Source organism: Ornithodoros turicata, chromosome 9 (genome assembly GCF_037126465.1).
Source record: "Ornithodoros turicata isolate Travis chromosome 9, ASM3712646v1, whole genome shotgun sequence".
Classification (NCBI taxonomy): domain Eukaryota; kingdom Metazoa; phylum Arthropoda; class Arachnida; order Ixodida; family Argasidae; genus Ornithodoros; species Ornithodoros turicata.
The window spans coordinates 17,351,719-17,372,912 of record NC_088209.1 but is presented as its reverse complement, the minus strand read 5'-3'; the positions used below and the strand labels follow the sequence as shown (position 1 = coordinate 17,372,912).

Here is a 21,194-nt window from a genome sequence, read left to right as displayed (position 1 = left end):
GTTGCGTTTGTGTGAAGATGATGACTTGATGACATTCCTTGAGATGAAGATAGGACACAGGGACGAACGAGAAGTAACAGTCCACAACAATCCAACAACGGTCCCTGCGTCTTCCCTGAATCTCAAGGAATGTCATCATCCTTATTCATCTTCACATTATTACCAGTTCGCTTGCATCCTACTTTTATGTTCAGCGTTTGTGTGTTCAGCTTCGGCTTGGTTATTTTTCATTCACGCGGGCTGTTCTAAACAAAAAAAGGAGCAACCCAGTAATGTTTAAAATCGACCGAAACTCATCACGGCAGGCATCTCCGCCAATGAGGCGGTCGGTGAGGAGAGGTGATGTGCTATCGAAAACCAATAGGAATCGATCGTCGAAGGTTTCGCTCCGCTGACACCATTCGCTCCGAGATCGAACGGTGTCGGCGCGCTGCGGAGAAACGATAAACTATACCGTAGTGTGGATAGCCTCCTCGCGCCGTCTGCTTTACACGTTTATTCGGCCTTCAGTACAGTGGGTGGGGCATTGGGGAGCCGAACAGTATCGTACCATCGCGCTACAAGTGATCTTCCGATGAGTATACACAAGAATTACGGAAAAGAAACATCAAAGCCGAACATCGGCCGGCGTGTTATGCGCACTAGAAAGGTAACGTTGTCGTCACCTGTACCTCGATCTCGCAGCGAACAGCTTGAACGGAATGTTTTTTCGAGGATTTCTATCTCACTGACTACAACGCGTAGAAAGATGATTCATGTTTTTTTTTCTCTCTCTCTCTCTCTCTCAATACTCTGACGCATAGTACAATGCATGCATCATGCAATGGAACACATTTAAGTGTACGCTTTACAATCCCGTAAGGGCCACCAATTCTAACGATTATCAATTCCATCAATAAAGCGATGCACTTTCTTCCATTTACAAGCAATCACGTCAGATCTGTCTTCTTCAGCGTATCCCGTTCCTCCAATGCAACCGCGTCGTAGTTGCTCCTGCAATTGAGCATACCAGTCAATAGAGTTCTGCGACAGACATACAGAGCAAACAATGAAGTCTGGACCCTCTCACCCGGTCTTGATGTCTTTCAAAGTGTCCGGCAGTTCAATGTTCAGCGTTTCGGGAAGCGTCACAGATAACAGCACTAAGATCACACCTGTTGCGGCGTCCACGGCTCTTGGTACCCACGGGTAGAAAATAATGCCCTCGAAAATAAAAAGGGAGAGACAGTGTTAGAAGGAAGCAAGGAAATGGCTCATGGGATTGGTCGAGATCCTGCTGAATTCACCAAGAGGTATATCAAGCGTGACCATCTAGATTTTTCTAGTTTACTTTTCTTTATATTTATTTTTTTCTGACTTTATATCTCACCACTAGGCAATTCAAATTGCAACAACCGCCATTAAACATCAGTAATGCGCGGAGCGGGGCAATGTACCGCCATAACAGCGGAGAATGGCCCACCACATCATCATCCCATTTGTGTGCGTGTGTGTGTACATGCGTGCGTGCGGGGTGCTACGCAAAGCTACGTAGGGGTTTCTGCTACACAAAACGCGCGCTCACCATCATACTCCCCGACCGCTTCGGCCAAGGCGTACCTACGCCACGGGCAACCTAATTGGCACTCCCACTCGCGTTACAGGGTGACATCAACCTCACTCACTCTCTAACAGGATTCTCCGAAGGAATGCGAGGGGGTCCCCACAGCTCTCGCAGACCAAAAACCTCGTGCGTGCGCTACGGGTCAACTACCGTAGGATTGTTGCAGCGAAGCTTGCACAGCGTCATTTCGGGCCCAATCCTACAGTAGGATCCTACAGTAGATAGTTTCATCAGCAGGTTCTGCATGGTCTTTCAAGCGGTATGGTGATAAGAAAAGCTGCAAAATCCGTAGAAAACCCACGGGAAAAGCGGTCCACCTTGCCAAGTGCGGACAACTCCGCAGCATGCATTTGAAGGTTCCGAAGCGGAACTTTCAAAACTACCGCGCGTTGCGTATTTTGGTGCGTAGGCGTTGCTGCTCGTTCGCGTCACCTGGCTCTCTGGTCTATTAAGAGTAAGAAGGATGGCAACGCGGATATGATAGCGAACTGATTACTTACCAACTCGTTTGTGAATGGAGACAGTATGGCTCCGACACGACCAGTTGAGATGCTGAACCCTAGTGCTAGGGTTCGCATTCTGGTAGGGTACAGCTCAGAGACCTGCACACTCTGGACTGTTCCTCCGCAGGAAATGCCTAATTTACCGAGCACAGCCAGAGAAAGCTGCAGCCACCACGACTCTGTAAAAAGAAAATATAAACTGTTCCGATCACGTGTATAGTTGTATGTCAGGGAAACGAATTAAGCACCATTCAGGGAATTTTGGTCATTCAATTTAAATCTGAGATGCTTCCGAAAAAATAACATTTTACGATGCGGCATTTTGACCGCTGTTCGTACCGTATGGGCAGGAACGTAGGTAGAGCCTCCTTTCCGAAAATACACCTTAGAAAGTCTAACGGCACAAAAAACTACGGGACCCACAACAATGACTGTCGGATGCGTGCACCCTTTCATTTTGTTTGCACGTGTGTTCATGCACGTTTGCTTGTGTGAGTGTGCGTGCTTCTCTGCGCGTGCGTGCACGCGAGTGAGGGCTTGCGAGAATGAGCAGTATGTCCAGTGCATCTTCAATCGAGGTAAAGTTGCCTTTTTGTTTGTTTTTTTGTTTTCGGATGTAAAAGTTTTCGTTTTATTTTGTCACATTGTTGTCAGCCAACGTTGGACCTTTTTATACTGTATTCCTGGCATGAAACCATTTCTTGGCGCGCACTGCGAGCTCTGCAACAGCTTACCTTTGGGTACGAAAGCGATAGCAGCTGAACAAATGGCTGCTAACGAGAAGGTCAATACGTATGCTCTTCTGCGACGCATGTACTTGACGAGAGGTACTGCCAATATCCGGCTGGGGTACTCCATAGCTGCGACGATGGCAAAGCTTAGGTAAGGATTTGTGCCCAGATTTATGCTGGCGTAGGTGACGTTGTAGTACAACATGGTGTGCGCTATGCTGCGAGGAAAGAGCCACGAATGTAACCGTGTTGTCGCATAAGCGGCGTTCCCCAGAATACCCCTGCGGAAGATACGAAAAATGCCATTGCTTTCTGCTCCCACAAGCGCGAGTGCTCCATTCTGTGTTTTTCGTGCACTGCCAGCGCCACCTAGATGCATCAGGAACAGGAATATCCCTACACCCCCTCCTCCAGCGTTGGTGTACACCCCCCTCCGCATTTTTGCCCCTCCCCCCCTGATATTTCTCAGGTGACCCCACCCAGCTCGGCCACCAACACGTACGTTCTGGTAGTGAGTCCGGCGCAGCGAATTACATCCTGTACAGTCAAACTTGGGCTGTAGGACTAGGACCACAGTCATGCAGATGATCGTACCATGCCTTTTTCCAAAATCATTTGAAAGTGATTGTTCAATGCATATATTGCGCGCATATAGGAGCAAAAATGCGTGCGGGCACGCAAACTCAATGTGGATCGTCAAGAACCATTTGGGCCCCACTCAATCAAGCGATGTATTCTGCGTGCTTTTCTCATCTAATGTTTTCACCGTTGGTTGCTAGGTATTCATTGAGCTTCGTCAGACAAGATGCTAGTCTTTTATCTTTGTAGGTCGTGTGATTACGCATATTAATGTTGAAATGCCGTTCATAATGAATCTGTATTCTAATGTACTGTCAGGACCGGCGATTGATAGGCGAGTAAGGCGACCGCCTTAGTAAGGCCCCGCGCCTGCATAGGCCCCGCGCACGAAGTCCTCAACCAGGGATTACTTTTTGAAAAATATCAAGTATGCACTTAATCGCACGCACATGAGAGAAGGATATGTTATGTGCCATTCCGTCATGTGATGAGAAAAAGTTCCACTTTTAAAAAAAAAAACGCCAACCTGCAAGCGATACCGAGGATTTCGCACCCTTCTCTTTTGCTGCCCCATTTCCCGTACTGCGAAAATCTTATCATTTCTCTTTTCATCACGGCTGGTGTGAAACAGGGCCCGCGATGTGCCTTTCCCTCGGGCCCCGCACACCACTAACACCGGTCCTGTGTACTGTGTTCTAACGTAATAACATGTACAAATAAAACGGGAAAGCTATGCAGATATGTCACCATTGTGCCACGATTCTTTCCGTGCTCTGCACCCCCCAGCAGTGAATTTCTGGGAAAATCACTGACCAGGAATCATTGTTTAATCCCTCCTCTCATTCCTTCACATGTGGACACATAAGGGCGGGATGTAAGCCAATCCACGCGGACGATTTCAAACACGGGCTTCCAGCGGCTACTAGCGATCGCCCATGCGGCTAATCACGGCTCGTTTCCATGGCTATGGCCGCCGAAGAACGATCGTGATCGGTGGGCTCTTAATGAGATTCGTGCACATGACGTCACGCGCAGCCTTTGAGCGCCTTGGAGCTACGTGACTCGGGAAAGCATGGCGAGAGTCACAGGTTTCACACTGCGGGTCGAATGGCGCCCTGCTGCTACTATTGCTACTACTATTTATGCACACGGCTCGCAGAAACGTGTGTGGCGTTAGTAGTGAATGAGGACGATACGCTTCTCTTCGCTGCGGGTGTTGCTGGCAGGGGTGTACAATATGGGGATACGGGACGTCATGGGTGACGTATAGTTTGGCACAATTTCAAGCGTCTCCTCTCGACCGTATACAGCTGCTCTGAAGGAAAAAGTTTGGTTATGTGCCCACAAACACTTCTTCTGTCAAATATATTTTTTTTAAATATTGTCATATTCACTCTGTTGAGGCCGCACATGACGTCGTGTTATAGAGTGGACCACAATCTACTATATTACAACGACCATGTCATAGGCACCCCTTCCCAGCGCCGCATTTGGAAGCTAGCGGTGGCGCTGCTCATCGGCCCGGGTACTGCTTCTTCGATTTCTGCAATACTCTCTATTTCAGCTTACCTTCGTATTTTTGTACAAGCGGTGGATGTCCCACTGAGATGCTTCTTTCTAAAGTTGATAATCATCATCATTCTACGCGTTTCCATAGGAGCTGTTGCTGTCGTCTGCTACGGTAGTCGTACGTTCGCTTCTGCGCGTTCAAAATTCAAATTTCCATTGTCCAATCATGATGTAGATTTCGCGGGCCGATGAGAAGCGCCCCTAGCGGACCGTGCGGTGGGGCTCCTCATAGGGGCTGCCGATTATGACATGTTCGTTATAATGAAGTAGGCCGTGGTGTGGACCCCCTGCCGTAAAGAGCCGCGTGCGATTGTGGACTTCATGCTGCAGCGGACCTTCGCGATTAAATGTAAAAAAAAAACTCTTTTCATAACTTACGACACAGCACAAACCACGACTGTCGTTCTGCAGAGGTGAGCCGTACCGAACAGGTGAACGAAGGTTGGTTTCTCGGTGAGGTTCTCCTGTTGGTACAGTGTCGCGTTATTACGAGTGAATCATGCCGTCATTTTCAGTGTTCCTTCTGTAAACTATTAAGGAAGAAATCTTACTTGAGCCTTCTTTTCTTGATATTCAGCGATGACGTTGTCAACGGACACTCCTTGAATTTTGTTCTTCTTCGCAGCATCTTCCAGAATATGTCTGGCTTGTTCGTGTTTTCCGGCTGCTAGAAGCCACCGTGGGGATTCTGGTATTCCGCTTCAAAGATATGTTTTCTCACTTACGTTTTGCGCGCAGATTATGTAGTGCAGTTCAACATTCGCGACGGTACGCGCATACCTCGAGTACAGTTAGTATAAGCCGTCTATCGAGTGGGAAAGCCCCGTACGAGATTTTCCTTACACCACAGCAGCGCGGAATTTCACGAAATCCGTCACCCTTATCACCATCGCAAAGAGGTATTTGAATTCCTCCGTTATAAACATGGAGCACACTCTTAACTTTTTACTCCTTTCTGGGTGTAAAGAGGGTGTGATCATATCTTTATTCCCAAATTACACCAGCACCAAGAAAATATTTCCCATCTTGGGTGTTAAATGGGTGTAACCTTAATTTAGCTCCTTCTTTACACCATATGTTGAGCATTGGTGTAAAAGAGGTGTTGAGGAGCACATATTTCTATGCATACATCACCTTATGCATACAGATATTTTTTTAGATGCTGAGTGGGAATCGAAAGGCCCGTCTGGAGGGCGTAATGCTGCACAGGGCATTTACATATACCCTCATGGGGGTGAGTTATATGGCACTTCTGGAATAAACCCGAAAGGGTGTTTTTGGTCGAACAGAGAACATCCTTTTCCTGGAGGGTGTATCTCTCCTAAGGGTGTTCCCATACACCCTTTACGGGGTGAGTTATGACACCACCGTATTACACTTAAAAGGGAGTAAAAAATTTAAGAGTGCAGGGCGGCCGTTTCACACATTACTCTTACAATTGCAGTTCAAATATGTTCAGTAATGTAATATGTACATTGCAGTGCAAAAAGATCTGCAGAGCTTTTAAATTATTATTATTATTTTTATGATTGTCATCCATTTCACGACTGCTTATGTAAAATAAATCTTGTCGTTTTCTATCTGTAATTCGGTAAAGCCAATGTCGCGGAAACGAGAAACGGATAGAGCGACCCAAGCGAGGAGACACCGCCATTTATACTTGGTTCGTGTGATTCCACTTTTCTAATAAAGCAGCAGGGTGGTTGACTCCTCAAACAAGAGTGAGCCCAGCGGTGACGACCTCTACCGGATACTTCTGGCGTGTTTTTACGTCACTCGAACACTTTTATTGGCTGCCGAGTGTCGTCCGCTACAGCGAAGTTGACGGCGACCGGTCGACCGCAATGCGCCAAACGGGGGTAGGGCTGAGCTGGGGTCACCAAATAAGCTACGCTTCAGATTATCGACACTGAGTTCCAAGAGCGAGCATGCGCCATCTTGTTTCCGCGCCACGGTAGCCTGGCGCACTTTAGCGGACGACGCCATCTATAGTGCGCGGGTGAAATGTTCCTTTCTCTTGCAAGCAGCTCATCAAAGTTGACAGGCTTGGGCTCACCCTGACATCCTCGGGACGCTCTGGTGGAAAATACATTGATTATCGCACAACAATCATACACGCTTTGATCGTCAAATGGGGATGGAACCGGTGTGGTGCAGAAACAAGATGGCGCTCTTGCTCTCCCTTGCACCTCAGTGTCCATACTCTGAAGTGAAGCTTATTTAGTGACTCTGGGCTGAGCCAAATACAAGCGCCAAAATAAGGAGCGAAACAAGAAGGCACGAACAACACTTTTGGGCAGACAACGTGGCTTTGTAGATAGACAGAGGGAGTGCGTGTGTGGGGGGGGGGAGAAGAAAACGTGGAAATGACAAGGAGGGTGGAAAGGAGAAGCAGGAGAGCGGATGCGCCGCCAGCAGGTGTTTGCGCCGCGGAGTCGGCAAAGGGGGTGTAGGTTGTGACGTCAGACGTTTACTTGGAAAAGCGTATGCCACTGAAACCAGCACTGGTGCCAGAAGTTCAGGGTGCCAACGAGTAAGAAGGGAAACGATGGAGTGGGGTGGGTGCTGAGAGTCGTGCAGCAGCGGCAGAAGCCAAGCGACCAGCACGGGGCCCGACATCCAGAAAAAGAACGTGGTGCTCAAGCCGTGTGCACATGGCACTGACCCTTCATGCAGAAACAAAGCCTTTCATCAAGTTTTAAAGCTACTCAAAAAAATAGGTCTCTCACGATGGGCACATAAAGCTAGGCCTGTGCCTTCGGCGCGAAGTTTAAATTTGGTAATCGGTTTTCTTAAATAACTCATTTCTCCATCCATTTGGCACCTCCTCCAATTGATGTCACAGGTATACCGTCCACTTTGGTTCGCGCGTATGCGGACATTCATGTCGACAGAAGGCATGCCATGAATCTCACGTTCAAGGAAATAATCTACATATGTTACGTAATAAATGTGAAAAAGGGGGCGAGGAGTACTCACAGCCACAGGGCTCCAACTACGAGCATGCAGAGCGAGATGGCGATCTGAAGATGGATCCAGTTCCTCAAATACCAGGCGAAAGCTACCAGGGTTAACAGTCCAGAGGTCCAACCGGTCCCCGAAATGAAAGCGCCGACTGCGCGGTGTTTCGCTCCCACGCATTCGATCACTGCGCAGCGTCCAACAAGAAGGTACCGTCAAGACATCTTCTCAGAAAATGTATCTATTCTATGCCTTCAGCCCTGATACGTCACGAATCTCGTCCAATCGCACTCAGTTTCTCTCTCTCTCTTTCTCTCTCTCTTTTTGTTTTCTTTTAGACAGTTGACATTGAAAGTTACAGGCAACAGTGAGTCGAAGTGGTCACCAAATGAGCATTGCTGGTCAAGTACGGCGGGAAACTACATCGCATGCGGACAGCACTGGGCTTAAATCGAAGAAAGTTGGCGACGTGTCGGCCACGTAACCATCATGACAACAGTCAGTCGGGAACATAGATCACTGTTGCTTGAGGAACTGGGGATTCTTAGCCATCAGATGTCGCTCTGAGCCGTTTTACCTTATAGGGTGCCTAAATATAGTGGCTCTCTCTGCGAGGGAGTTACTATCCGTCAGCAAATGAAGCTTGTGTCAGACAAAGCTTCTCTCTGTCAGGAAATTAAGAAAATTCAGCGTTCTCGGTCACATTTCTATCTCGTTGCCCGGGTATATCCAAGCAACAAGGTGTAAACATGCGGCATGGCCGAGGTAATTAAGGCGTCCGGTCGTTGGTGGTAGTAGCTGAAGACTGGGAGGTGGTGGGAGTTGGCGGCTGTGCTGTCTGAGGTTTTTCCTGGGTTTTCCGAAGGCTTTCCAGACGAATGTCGGCAGAGTGCCCCCTGAAGTCGCCCCAGGACGCATACAAAGCCCCCTATTTTCTATTCCTTCCTGCTGTCCCCTCTCGATCTGTCTACATATGTACGCTGCTCATAGTCACAGTTACTTCGCGGTGCTAACACGAAATAAAAAAACAAGCTTTAAAACTTCGCCTTTAGCATAAACTGCAGAGTTATACAATTAATGTATCAATAAGTGCGTAGTACCATTCAAGCGAAATCGTTTCGGCAAGCACATTTTACGCATCCATAGAGCATGCACAAGGATTTGTCAAGGAGTCCGGACCTGTTAAAGGAGCAGTGAAATAGCATTGGTCGAAGCCATTGTGTGCGTTCTTCTCTCCACGTGGTAGCGATACTGGTGATGCTGGTGAAAGCTCTCGCCGTTGTCGGCCTCACAGAGGTGGGCAACGTCATGACTGACGCCCTGGGAGAATGTGCGTCCTGGGCCGACTTCTCAGGGAACATATGTGTGGAAGCCGGCTGAGGAAAGCCGAGGAAAAACCCCAGACAGCACAGCCGGCACCGAGCTTCGAACCCGGGTACCTCACAGTCTCGAAATGTCATGTTTAGCACACTAACCACTGAACCACGCGAGCTGTAGTTCGTCTTTCCTCACGCTCAATGACAGTAAGCGCATTATTTTCAGTTGCACTGGACTGCACTACCTTGGACTCCACGCAAGACGGGTTTTCGGGAGCTGCACTTTCCAGCTGAGAGCAACTTTATTAGTAATGCCTTTCTTTTCAACAGGAAAATGCAGCACGCAAATAACCCAGTTCAGGTCTGGTGCAGGAGGTGCAAGCGAAAAGAATGCACCTTCTCTGTTTCTTCTTCTTCTTCTCCGAACACGAGAGTGAAACGTACCGTACGTATAACTGGTGTTGTAAATTCCACCAAGTGCGAAAGATGACAGCATTCGGCCAATGTTGTACATCATAAACGACGATGAGAATGCCGAAATGAAACCAGCAGCGACAGTAATGGGAATCATAAATGCTATGGCTCGTTTCCTGCCGTACCTGCATTAAACGTTTCATTATCGCATTTAATTACTGCCTTGCAGACATTGTAACATACCAGTCGGAGACATGAGCGAAGACGAAGCTGCCTACCATGAGACCAGCCATGTAGAAGCTCTGGGAAGCCGCGCGCAGCCATACACGATTGCAGACCAGGTCAAACTATGAAGAAAGGCCCAATAAAACAAAACAATAACTGTTTTGCTCCTTATGTGATGCGTCCCAGGCAGCGCACCAATATTGGCCCAATACCGGTTTGCCAATATCGACCCCATATGAGCAGCCAAAGTTGGTCCCACAGGAAAAGTGCAACCAGACTCCCCACTGAACCTATATGGGATGCCTATATTGGCAAGCCCATTTTGCCCGTATTGTGCCGATTCTTCAGTGATAATGCCGATGATGCGTCCATGTAGTGATAATGCGTGTGTTGTCTGGTGTTTGTATTTTATTGTTCTCCCCCTACACTGGGGGTCTCAACGATTTTCGAAGATACCCTACGAAGGCTGACGAGATCCAGGCGGTCGAATGAAAGCGCACACGTGTGCGCTTTCATTCGACCATGAATGTTCGCCATGAAGGCCACCGTGGGTCACATGCGCACCATGTGTTTGTGATACCCTCGTTCTACTGTATTGGAGTTCTTGCTTGTGATTTGTGATCGATTTTGCATTAAGTTTGTGTACTACGGTACTTATCAATTTGCAACTTTTTGTCGTATTACAGACTGTGTGTAGCAAGTTCGACAACACCGTTATTCAGCTGAAGAACAGTTTGTCCTCGATGGTGTAAAGAGAGCTCAAATAAATGTTCTGTGGTGGTATATTTTTGTGGTTTCGTAGTGCAAACACTCTTGTATAATACTGCAGGAGCACGTCAAAAACTCTACACGCACATCAGGTACCTATCAGAAATTCAGTGCCCAATTTTCAACAGAAGCACATCATAAATTCAACAGAAACTGTCAAGAAACACGCCAGAAACTCAACAGAAATGTACTCATCAGATACTAATCAGAAATGCGGTGGCCAATTTTCAACAGAAATACATCAGAAACTCATTAAAAAAGTCATCAGAAATTCTGATGAGTGTGATGTCAAAAGTCATTGACTTTTCTTCAGAAACTCATTAAGATTTCCCGTCATGTACATGACGGGCCCTCCGTAAACGTGTATCAGCTGTGACGCATCCCAACATCTGGCCAATAAGAGGGAGAGAGTTTACGATATGAATAATTACCTGATTTGTTAGGGTGTGTATATAATTCCCAACATCATACTCCCACGACGAGCAGGGCACGGTGGTATTCTTCAATAAAATTACGCTACCATTGATGTCTTCTACGAGGTACATGTTGCAGTGGCTTGGCGCAAGGGCCCCTTCACCTGAGCACATCATATCATGTCACCCATGAAACTCACTCATGGGTCGCGTTTCCTAACCTGCATCTTCGTGAGGGATGCCGTATGCTCGCCATTCCTCCGTGGTCCAGTTACCGAGGCTCTTCGGTTTAGCGCACCAATGGTCTATAGAGGGCGCCATGAAGGTGATTCCCATTGAGAAGTATGCTGAAGGAACTCCTCGAATGAGCACAAAGGCAAATATCCAGAAGTGCCATGGTCCGAATGTTGTCAAGATATCATCGGTGCTTGTCATTTCCTGAAGGTACCCTTGCAGTCCTGGAAGAGTAGCACATTTTTTTATGAATGAGTGAGTAGCACAATGAATTTTAGTGACGCGTGCCGTATATGCCGACATATGGGACCGTTTTCTGGAAATCAAGAGCGGTTTTAGACACAGTTCGATCGATGTGGGCTTCCAAAATAGCGTTACAGTTTCAAAAAGTCAAGGTACCCCCGGACCTGACCTTCAAGCGCGGTGTACCAGCTGTACCTCATGTGTACCATTAGTGCACTCTTCCACCGCAGGAGGCTCAACGTTGCATTTACATCTCCCTTTAAACACGTACCGTCTCGGCTCCACCTCGTCTTCCGTCTGCTCCGCTTGTGGAGCACGTCATCCTGGCTTGTGGGCAATATCGCCGCGAGCACGCATTGATGGAAGTTTCAATGCAACGTATTGGCAAACGTCCGTTCAACATCGCGAATATTCTTGGACCGTGGTTGAAGGCTGTCCATCAGATTCAAGACCTTCGTCTTCTTGCGGAGTACTTGCGCTCGGCAGGTCTGGCGATGGATCTCTGAAAGTGCTCCCCCATCATTGTCACCTCATCTGTTCCCAACGTACAATACGGCAATGTACTGTCTCAGCGGCAGCGGATCGCCCACTGTTATGACTCAAGGTCAAGTTCCGAGAATTGGCATCGTGGGACGACCTAGTTGAGACGTCTTTTGGGAGCAGCTACGTCAGGGAAGAAAAGGAACCATCCCGAAAACAGACCTGCGGTCTCCTTCGTACAATAAAGCTGGGACGCAGCGAAGAAGTGGAACAAAGCAGGGGATGTATTCCTGGAATAGAGAAAGCGGGACACTCTCGCCTTCGTTGGTTTTAAAAGCATCCGACATCGGGTGCTGATGGCCCTTCTGTACTTCGGACGTATGTCCGTCACCAGTCTGTACAAATGATGTGAATATATACTGTGTCGCCTTCCCCCGTATTCTGCCTACCGGCGTCTGTCTCCATTTCCCTGCATAGTTTGTTGGAGTCCGTCTTCACGCTACCCAAACGGCGGAGTTACAATACCACCTCATCATCACCAATGTATGTGTGTCTGTGTGCCACATGTGTATATAGCGCGTGTTTTGGGCGCATGAGTACGAACGCCTTCTCACAAACAGATACAAACAAAAAGATACGAACTGTCGGTAACGCATTGCCCGCCATGCCTGATTTCTAGTGTGAGCTGGAAGCTTCGGATTTCAAACCGTTCAAGTGCTACGAAGTTCCAGCCCGAAACGCCTGGCATGCACCACCCCCCCCCTGTCCCTCACTCCTTCCTGCTGTCCTCCCTCCATCTGTCCACGTCGGAACGCCGCTCACAGCCACAGTTGCTTCGCGGCGCTAACACAGCATTTTTTAAAAAAATGTGATTGCACGCAGTCGTGTACATTAAATGCAACCGTCGTTTTGGCTGTTACTGAGGCGCGGAATAGCAAAACTCACTTACCAAGAACAGTCGTTCCCACACGTGCACCGCGAAGAATGCTCTTCAACAAGATAAGAGCCCCAAATCCTGCACAATAAAGGCAATCTAAAGCAATAAAGACAAATCTAATCGGAAAAGGAAGCTCTCCTGAGCGAATGCGTGCGAAGAAATATCTATAGAGCTATATTTATGACAAGCAAATCGACAACGTCGGCTGACAATTTCAATGCTATCCTCCAAGGCTTTCACTCGCATACTGGTTATCAGTGCGTCTCGAGCGAACTTTAAAGGAGTAGTGAAATGCCCTTCATATTTTTATTTGCCGTTTTCCGCTGCGGCGCGTCGTGTAACAAATAACGTCACCTGTTGTGGGGGGACGACGGGCGCAGCAGACCTATAGCGCGCGAGAGAGGCCTCTGGTCTGCAAAAACTCTCGTTACTAACCCTCCACTCTTTCAAAGAGCCTGTAAGTGAACGAGGAAAGCAAAGTCACTTCGTGGCGTTCGCAGTCCCGACGGGAGAGCCGATCAGGTGACTCGTGACGTAGACAGCACGGCCGAAGCGCCGAACTCTCGGTGGCCACCAGGGTTGCGGAATAGGATCACCCATTCCAATTCCATTCCGAGGAATGAAGATCTGTGCTAATTCCATTCCTTTCAATTCCTCGGAATGAAAAGGTACGGTCAATTACCACTCCTGGAATGGCTTGGCAACTCCATTCCATTCCTTTAATTCCACCTATAAAGGAATTACTAGCTAGCCCAACAGTGCTATAGAGGAGATTGACATTACCCAGCATGGAAAAAGCACAAAAGCAAGGTTATTTCGCCCTCCTCTTCATTGGCATCATCATCACAGGAGTTTTCCACTAAAGTAACTGGTGATGCGGGGTTGCGGGCCTCACACTACTGAAGCCAAAATCTCCATTTTATTTTTTCTTAAAATCAAACCAAACCATCGCCAATTCCATTCCGCCTGCGAAAAAAAAAGCCTAATTCCATTCCCATTCCATTCCCAGGACAGTTTCTGCCATTCCATTCCAATTCCATTCCGGGCTCTGATAAATCTGGAATGATTCCGGAATGATTCCAACCCCGGAGTGGCAACTCCGCAACCCTGGTGGCCACTGAGAGGTTACGGCCCTTCCCTATTGCCACGCGGGTCTGCTGACGTCATCCGAGGGGATCGTAGCAGGTCAATGATTGGTTTATTTGGTCTTCTTTCTTTCTTTTTTTTTCTCACAATCTGAAGTGACAAGAGAAAATCTTCTGCATGAGATCCTAATGGACCACTTGGTGGATGAAACGCGTTTAGTGCCACGTTAAAGGAGCATTAAAGTGGTATCTAACATGTCCAAAAACTGCTGTCATCTTGTAAAGCAGTATGTGAAAAGCATTCCCACAAAATATTTCTGTCCAAAGTTGTTTCACCACGGTGCAATTAATTTGGAAAATCGCTGCCGCGTTGACAGGCCGGAGCGCTCCAACTGCAGACCACACCCACTCGACTGTGACGTTGGTGGTAGGGAGCCCCTCATTCGTTCGTAAGAAAAACCGTCTGCTACGAACATTGCGAGCTGTTTCTTGTTGACTTCTATTCTTTATATGATTTATATCCCGTTTTCTAAAAAAAACAAAGCATATATGCAGCCTGAGAAAATAGGATTCCGATCACAAGAGTAATATATCCGTGGCTTCTGTGCAATCTCAGAATTCACAGTAGCAGAAAGCAAGCGATGGCGGCGGTATTGTGGCGCCACCTGTTAGCCACTGAACCAACTGCGCGGTGAAAATGGTCGGACAGGCTGCACACTGTCGCGAAGCACGGGGTTTTCGCTGTACAAGCGCAGTTAATTTCGAGCTGCACCACTCGTTCTTCCCGTGGTGTCTGTGGTCCCAAAAAATCGTGGTTGTGTCATGGACAGCCATCAAACCCTCCGTTTCGGACATCACGTAGCCGGAGAACGCATGGCGTCTACGAAGCGGTAGCAGACGCTCCGGCCTGCGCGATGTTGCTCACCTCGATCATGTGATCCCAGGCCCAATGAGGAGCGCCCTCACCACTTTCGTCACATAGTGACGAGCGTGGTGGCGCTCATCACGTGCCTATCGTGAAGGCGAAGGAGGGTGTTTCGCGCACGGGAGGTTCGGTGAGCTATTGCAGGCGTCCCAATTTCGCTACGGTTGCACTAATTGTGGGAAAACTGTTTCCGGCCGGCTAACATTTCATACTGACCAAAAACGGAAACAAAGTTGTGGGCCTCTAGACTGCTCCTTTAAAGGCAGTACGCAGTGAAAGCGTAGGGCAGTGAAAGCGTTGAAGTTTTTCCAGCAATGAAAGACGCCATTACCTTGATGCCAACGCAAAAGGCACGGGGTTCGTCGGTCGTGCGTCGTTTGTGATTATGATGTCGAATAAAAAAACGCAATTTATCCTTTCTCTCTCGAAAGGAGTTCTCCTTGAGAAGAAGATGGAAAGCGTGCTTCAACCTCACCTAGATAACAGACAGTCTGCTTAATGCCTCCTCGCCTACCTCCGCTTCGTAGACACACAAAACCAGAATTTGTCTGCGATCAAAATTCGCAATTCTGCAAGTTCGAGAACTGGCAAATGATTGCACCTACCTTCGCAGATTTAAATCTGTAGAGTAAAAGCGAAACGCGCTTTCAAGGAAATCACACTTGAGAAAAACATGGGATCCGTTTTTGCGCTTTATTTTGTTTTCCCATTTAGTACGTGGAGGGCTTTCATCACTCGCAGACGCAAATGGCTGCCCATGCAGCTGATGGTGGCTCGTCTCCATGGCTACGACCGTTGAAAGCACGTTCGTCATTGGCTAGGGCCGTTGTAGACACGATCCTGATTGGCCGAGTTTGAGTTGTTATGCCACGTAGACGAGTAGCAGTAGACCATCTCGCGTGGGTCAGTGCATGGTTAGCACAGTGGCCATGTCACGTCGAAACTGGATGTATCCGCTGAGACACTGTCTGACATATATGTCGGCACAGTTCCCGTAGAAGTCGGCCCAGGACGCACATTTCCCTTCCCCCCCCCAAGAGCGTTATTCGTGACGCTACCACATCTGTGAGACCAACAGCTAGCACTACCACCGCCGAGGAGGTCTTTCTCAGGATGGTGTCCGTACTCCACCTTCAAACAGAACAAAACCTCCCGGGGTGTTCCTGTGGATATCCTTTCACGGAAATTCGGATCTCCATGGGAGACAGACATTTTTCCGACGGACGTCCCCCATATCCCCGAGTGGCCACGGTTCGGACTTCCCACATATATCCGTCGTTTGTCCTCACAGCATGTTACATGGAGATGTCTGAACATTCCACGGACATACTTATGTACATGCACAGGTTGTACGGATATACAAACATCCATAGAGGAGAAAGACATTCGTCATTCGTCATGGATTACCGGTAATCCAGAAGATGTCGGTTCAAGTCCTACAGCTGGCTAACCTTTTCAGTGACTTTCATCTTCCATCGTTGATTTCTTAGGCAACTTGAGGCCTTGTATGTGATTGCCCCTTCTATGTTGTTCCAGCCTCAGAACATCTGTTCTCTCAAATACATGTGGGCCTTCTTTCATGCCAGGCACTCCTTTATGATCTTGTCGATTCCCCTCCTCTGTCGCAAAAGATGCCTGTAGGTGTGTTACCTCCCCGAAAAAGTCTTATCATGGCCCTTTTCATTTTGACAGGGCGTTTTGTCTTTAGCGGGAGGGTGCGCAGAAAGCGGGAGAGGGAATCGATCACCACGAGAATGTAGCGGTAGCCACCGTTGAATCTCTTGTATTTTGAAAAGTCGGCGAGATCCATTTGCCACACGTCGTTGATCTTGAGCGCAATGATGCGTCTCCTATTAAACTTTCTTCTCACCAGACAGCGTGTAGGCGTCCAGCTTTCTGAGAATGGCGAGAGCCTTGTTTTTGCTCATGTGACGCGCTTTTCTGTAGCGGTCCACTCCCCCAACCACCCTCTGGTTTCTCATATCCCTCCATAAGTCGTCCACGCAATGGAGGCTTGCTGCTGCTGAGGCTCGCGAGATTTGGGCAGAGAAATCAGGCGCAATAGATTCGAGACTTTGGGAAACCAGGAAGGTTTTTTTCCCGTCTTACGCTGCAACAAATAATTGACGAGTTCGTAAACGGAGGAGTACCTGATGGGCTTGCCCGACACGGAGACGCAATCCTCATGATCCCATGAAATAACCTTCTTTAATTCCGAGACGACCCTTTCCGCTTCCTCTTCGTCTACCTCTGGAGAGAGGAGCGAATAGTGAAAGTCATTTGTATCGTCGGACGCCTTGTTTTTATTGTAGTAGGGGTCGAATCCGTACTGCTTGAGTATGCGATACAGTGCTTGCAGTATCAGTTTCACTTTGACGTCGCCACTCTCCTTCGAGGAAAGAATGTTTCCGAAGGAGGTGGTCACTTCAATTCTCTTGGCCATTGGCGAAGAGGTTCGACACGGCGGAAAGCACGAGAGGAACCACCGACGAGAGAACGCCCTGTCCTCGCTGCTGAGACAGATAGTGCTTCAAACATTGCGGATTCTTGTGAATCTTTTTGTAGGCGAGCCGTCGTAAGAAGCGTTTGTGCTTCTTCAGTCGTGCGAACGTGTCTGGAGATAGACCCACCTTTCCGTTCAATACATTGAGGCAAATTTCGGAGAGGTGTTTCATGTCAGACGAAGAAAAACGTCTCAAGACGTCGCGACGGCGCGGAGGGGACAGAGTGGAGAGTACTTTGAGTAAAGTGAGGTGAGGGCGGAGATTCATTTCGGAGCGTAGATACAGGGTGTCCCAGCTAACTGCAAACATATTTTTTAAAAATATATATAACACTTTTTCCAAGCGCTTCTTAGAAGACGCGTCTTTCCTTCACCCCCAATGTGAGAGGAAGAAAGAGCACACTATCGCCTCTCGCGTCCTGGAACAAGATTAAAAGGAAACAGAAAATGCAACCCAAGATAAGGCCAGTCCCGATAGAGTCACCCGATACATTTGTTTTTGTTTTGTTTCCGCAAGTTAAAGCTCATCTTCGACGCATGAGGCGGCACTGTACTGCTTTCCCCTCTCACGTTGGGGATGAAGGAAATACGCGTCTGCGAAGATGCGCAATGAACAAAATAAAGAAAAAAATGGCGTTCCTTCACTAATTTTCTCCGGGCGATTTATCGAACGGATTTTTGTTCTGAAAATGGCTACGATATCAGGCGACCGAAAGGAACAGATATTCTCATTGGGACAATTTTGTATCTTTTATAATTAAAAAGTTAATTAATGAAAGTTAATTAAGACATTGCCTTTGGACTTTACTAATGCCCTCCTAGGGAGTGCCCTTCAGCATTGCAATTGATTTCATCTTGGAAAAAGTGTTATATATATTTTTAAAAAATATGTTTGCAGTTAGCTGGGACACCCTGTATATTGACGTTCTCCCGGAAACATATTGCTACGCAACCTGTGGTCCTCGTGCGTATAGTAGTGAAGATCCACGAGTAAATAAGCGTGGGGTGATGACATCGCTTGTTTATGTGCGTCCAGAAAATACTCCAATCTTTTTCTGCCAAATAGCTGTTGCCCGAAATGTTCCACCTGGTACACGCTGCGCACGGTGCGCCACAGGACAACGTAACTGGCATTGTAGGATATAGTTCTAAAATGGCTACTGTCGAAAAATATGTTTTGAACGAGTAAGAAGATCGACGCGTTGGCGTGGTGTGAACCCCGAATGAAAAGATCGGTCACCTCCTTCAAGGAACCGGCGTCGGTCATGTGATCGTCGACGACGATGAGCGTAGCACGCGACGTGTCCCACTCTCGTGGTAGTTCCTTAGTAAATTTTACAGAGTCCCCAAATTCGTCCGATCCGAACGTTCGTCCGATTCGGCAAACCATATTTCTGCGCGTAGAATATTTGTGATGGAGGTTTCTCCATGACATCGTTCAGGTTCCTCAGCACCTTCGCAACGAATGTGGATTTACCGCACGTGAAGGGCAAAAAGGGCGAAAGGAAGGGCATGGACAGCGAAAAAAATGGCGGAAACGAAAAGGTTCGGGGGAAGACACGCTGCGTGTGTACACGTTGCGCGAAGAAAAAGAAGAGACTGAGACTGGTAGAGATATGCATCTCTTTTATTTACACATCGTACTCTAGATCAGAACTGAGGCTAAACTTTGATTCTTTTCCGTCAGTCTGTCCGCCGCTAAGATGCGGTCGAGTGTCTTCATCTTGTCCTGACACATTTCTTGACGTGCTTGCAACTATTCCAGGCGGTGGACTTGAAAGGCTTCCTCCATGATGCTGCGAATAAATTTGCGAAGTTCTTCGTTTTTGTCTTTCCCTGTCGGTGAGAAACGCAGGAGAATAAACCACACATGACGTTTTCCACGTATCGGTCAGAATGATGACGTGAGTGCAGTGCGCGCTGCCTTGATACAGTGTTTTCAAATAAACACGCACAAAGAAACGAGAGCGAAACCGAAACCGTCAGAATGATGACGTGAGTGCAGTGCGCGCTGCCTTGATACAGTGTTTTCAAATAAACACGCACAAAGAAACGAGAGCGAAACCGAAACGGTGAAGCAATCTGTTCCTGCTAGGAGTGCGTGCGCACAGTGCAAGGAGAGAGCAAAACTGAAATGGAGAAGTAACCCGTTGTCCCTAGGTGTGCGCGCATGCAGTGGAAGGAGAGATTGAAACTGAAACGGGGATCGCCCGTATGAAGATGACCACTCGATGCCAGCTAGCGAGGCGTGGCGGCGCAGGGGGCGCTAGGAGTGCGAGCACGCATGCGTAGTGGCCACGGAAAGGCGCTCCTGTCACTCGCATGCTGGCTGTCATGGAGTAAGGACGTGCGGTCGGTCGCTCAGTCGTCCCCACGCCGCGTCAGGTGGGAGTTCGCTCTCATCAGAATCGGACGCTCCATCACCGCTGGGGAGAAGGTGAGTGATTTGCCGTGGCAGTTTTTCTCGATGTTTGTGCGTTTTTACAACGCTCCTGTTAATCCTTTTCTCGCATGTTTGCCCTAACGGATAGGCCTTATTCCCTGTGTTTTGTACACACGTTTAGACTTGTTTAGCAGTGACTTCCACGCCCGTAGCGTCCTAAGCCTTTTGTTCATGTTGTCGCATGTTTAGCGTTGTGCGCCTAGCATTTTGTGGTTGCCGTCTTGTGCTAGCCGTTGAACTTTGTAGCATTGTGAGGTGACGCTGTGGTTAAGCCTTATCGAACGCATTAAGCCTTTTCCCCGATGTGTAGTGTTTTCTCTGTGCTGTTGCATGTTTGCCGTAGTGGATAGACCTTTTCTCCGCGCTCTCGCATGCCTAGACTTGTTCAGCAGTGTTGTAATTTTACCTGCCACTAGTATCTTGTTCTCTTTCTCGCATAGAGCCATGATGGTGACGACATCTGGTGTGATGCCTTGCAACTAGGTGGCCACCTGTTGTCGATCTCTGCAACTACCAGCCGTCAACAAGCAATATGGCGGTCGCTGGTCACTCGGCCGTTCCGGAGCGGTTCCTTCGACCGTGCGTCATTGATTTTCAAATAAATTGTTTCTCTCCATCTATTTCTGTGTCTCTTTCTTTCTTTTTTATGGACACTGTTTGTCGGCAACACTCAGTGTGGTCTGGACACGAGTTACATGCTCCCAAACTAGCGTGGTGACTCCCTGGACGGTGCTGATTACTGTGGGGGGCCCCAGTTAGCTCTAATGGCTAATTTAATCGTGTTTAGGCCAGCTGTGTGTTGGCGGCAGTCAGTGTCCATCCCATACTACTTACGTGGCACTGAAGGACATTGTACGGAGCACCCCCAAACGTCGTGCAACAGGGCTATGGTCATATGTATAGGAGTGCTACTTGAAGCTACTTGATGTAGATTGCTGCTACTTGATGTGGAAAATAAGAACAGTAGTGTATGAACCTTAAAAGCTGGCTCAAATTTCGAATTACCGATCGTAATCGTCCAGTGATTTTTTGTTGAGCGACCTAGCTCAAATAGCTCTGTACCCCAAGTAACCTGGTAGAAGCGTGGGCTCGTGTTTCGGTTTCTATTAACAGTTTTGCTCCTTTTTAGTAATGCGTTCCTTCTTTTGTGTGTGTGGGTGCCCCACAGGAGATCTTTCATTATTGATTTCAACATTTTGTGCATTTAAAGGTGATTCTTGATTGTACCTGGTTCACAGGCCTGCAGGACGCAAGAGTACAAC

The 21,194-nt window shown here is 48.1% G+C and overlaps 1 protein-coding gene across 1 annotated transcript; it reads right to left on the bottom strand.

The window, feature by feature from the left end:
- Positions 1-481: 481 nt before the first annotated feature.
- On the bottom strand, positions 482-18,879 carry LOC135369420 (organic cation transporter protein-like). Its single transcript, XM_064603011.1, has 15 exons — positions 18,730-18,879; positions 17,137-17,315; positions 16,857-17,059; positions 12,989-13,054; positions 11,304-11,540; positions 11,101-11,246; positions 9,920-10,023; positions 9,707-9,861; positions 7,965-8,133; positions 5,537-5,684; positions 5,364-5,449; positions 2,841-3,055; positions 2,104-2,285; positions 1,070-1,203; positions 482-993 (listed from the first exon to the last, which is right to left on the bottom strand). Exons 1-15 carry the CDS (start codon positions 18,877-18,879, stop codon positions 930-932), a joined length of 2,238 nt encoding a protein of 745 aa, XP_064459081.1. The 3' UTR covers positions 482-929.
- Positions 18,880-21,194: the final 2,315 nt, after the last annotated feature.

Coding starts and splice junctions, on each gene's coding strand:
- LOC135369420 (XM_064603011.1), bottom strand. CDS start 18,879: ATGGTTTGCCGAATCGGACGAACGTTCGGATCGGACGAATTTGGGGAC. Junction 10,024..11,100: donor TACACACCCTAACAAATCAG/GTAATTATTCAT, acceptor CTTTCTTCATAG/TTTGACCTGGTCTGCAATCG. Junction 5,450..5,536: donor ATCAAGAAAAGAAGGCTCAA/GTAAGATTTCTT, acceptor CTGTACCAACAG/GAGAACCTCACCGAGAAACC.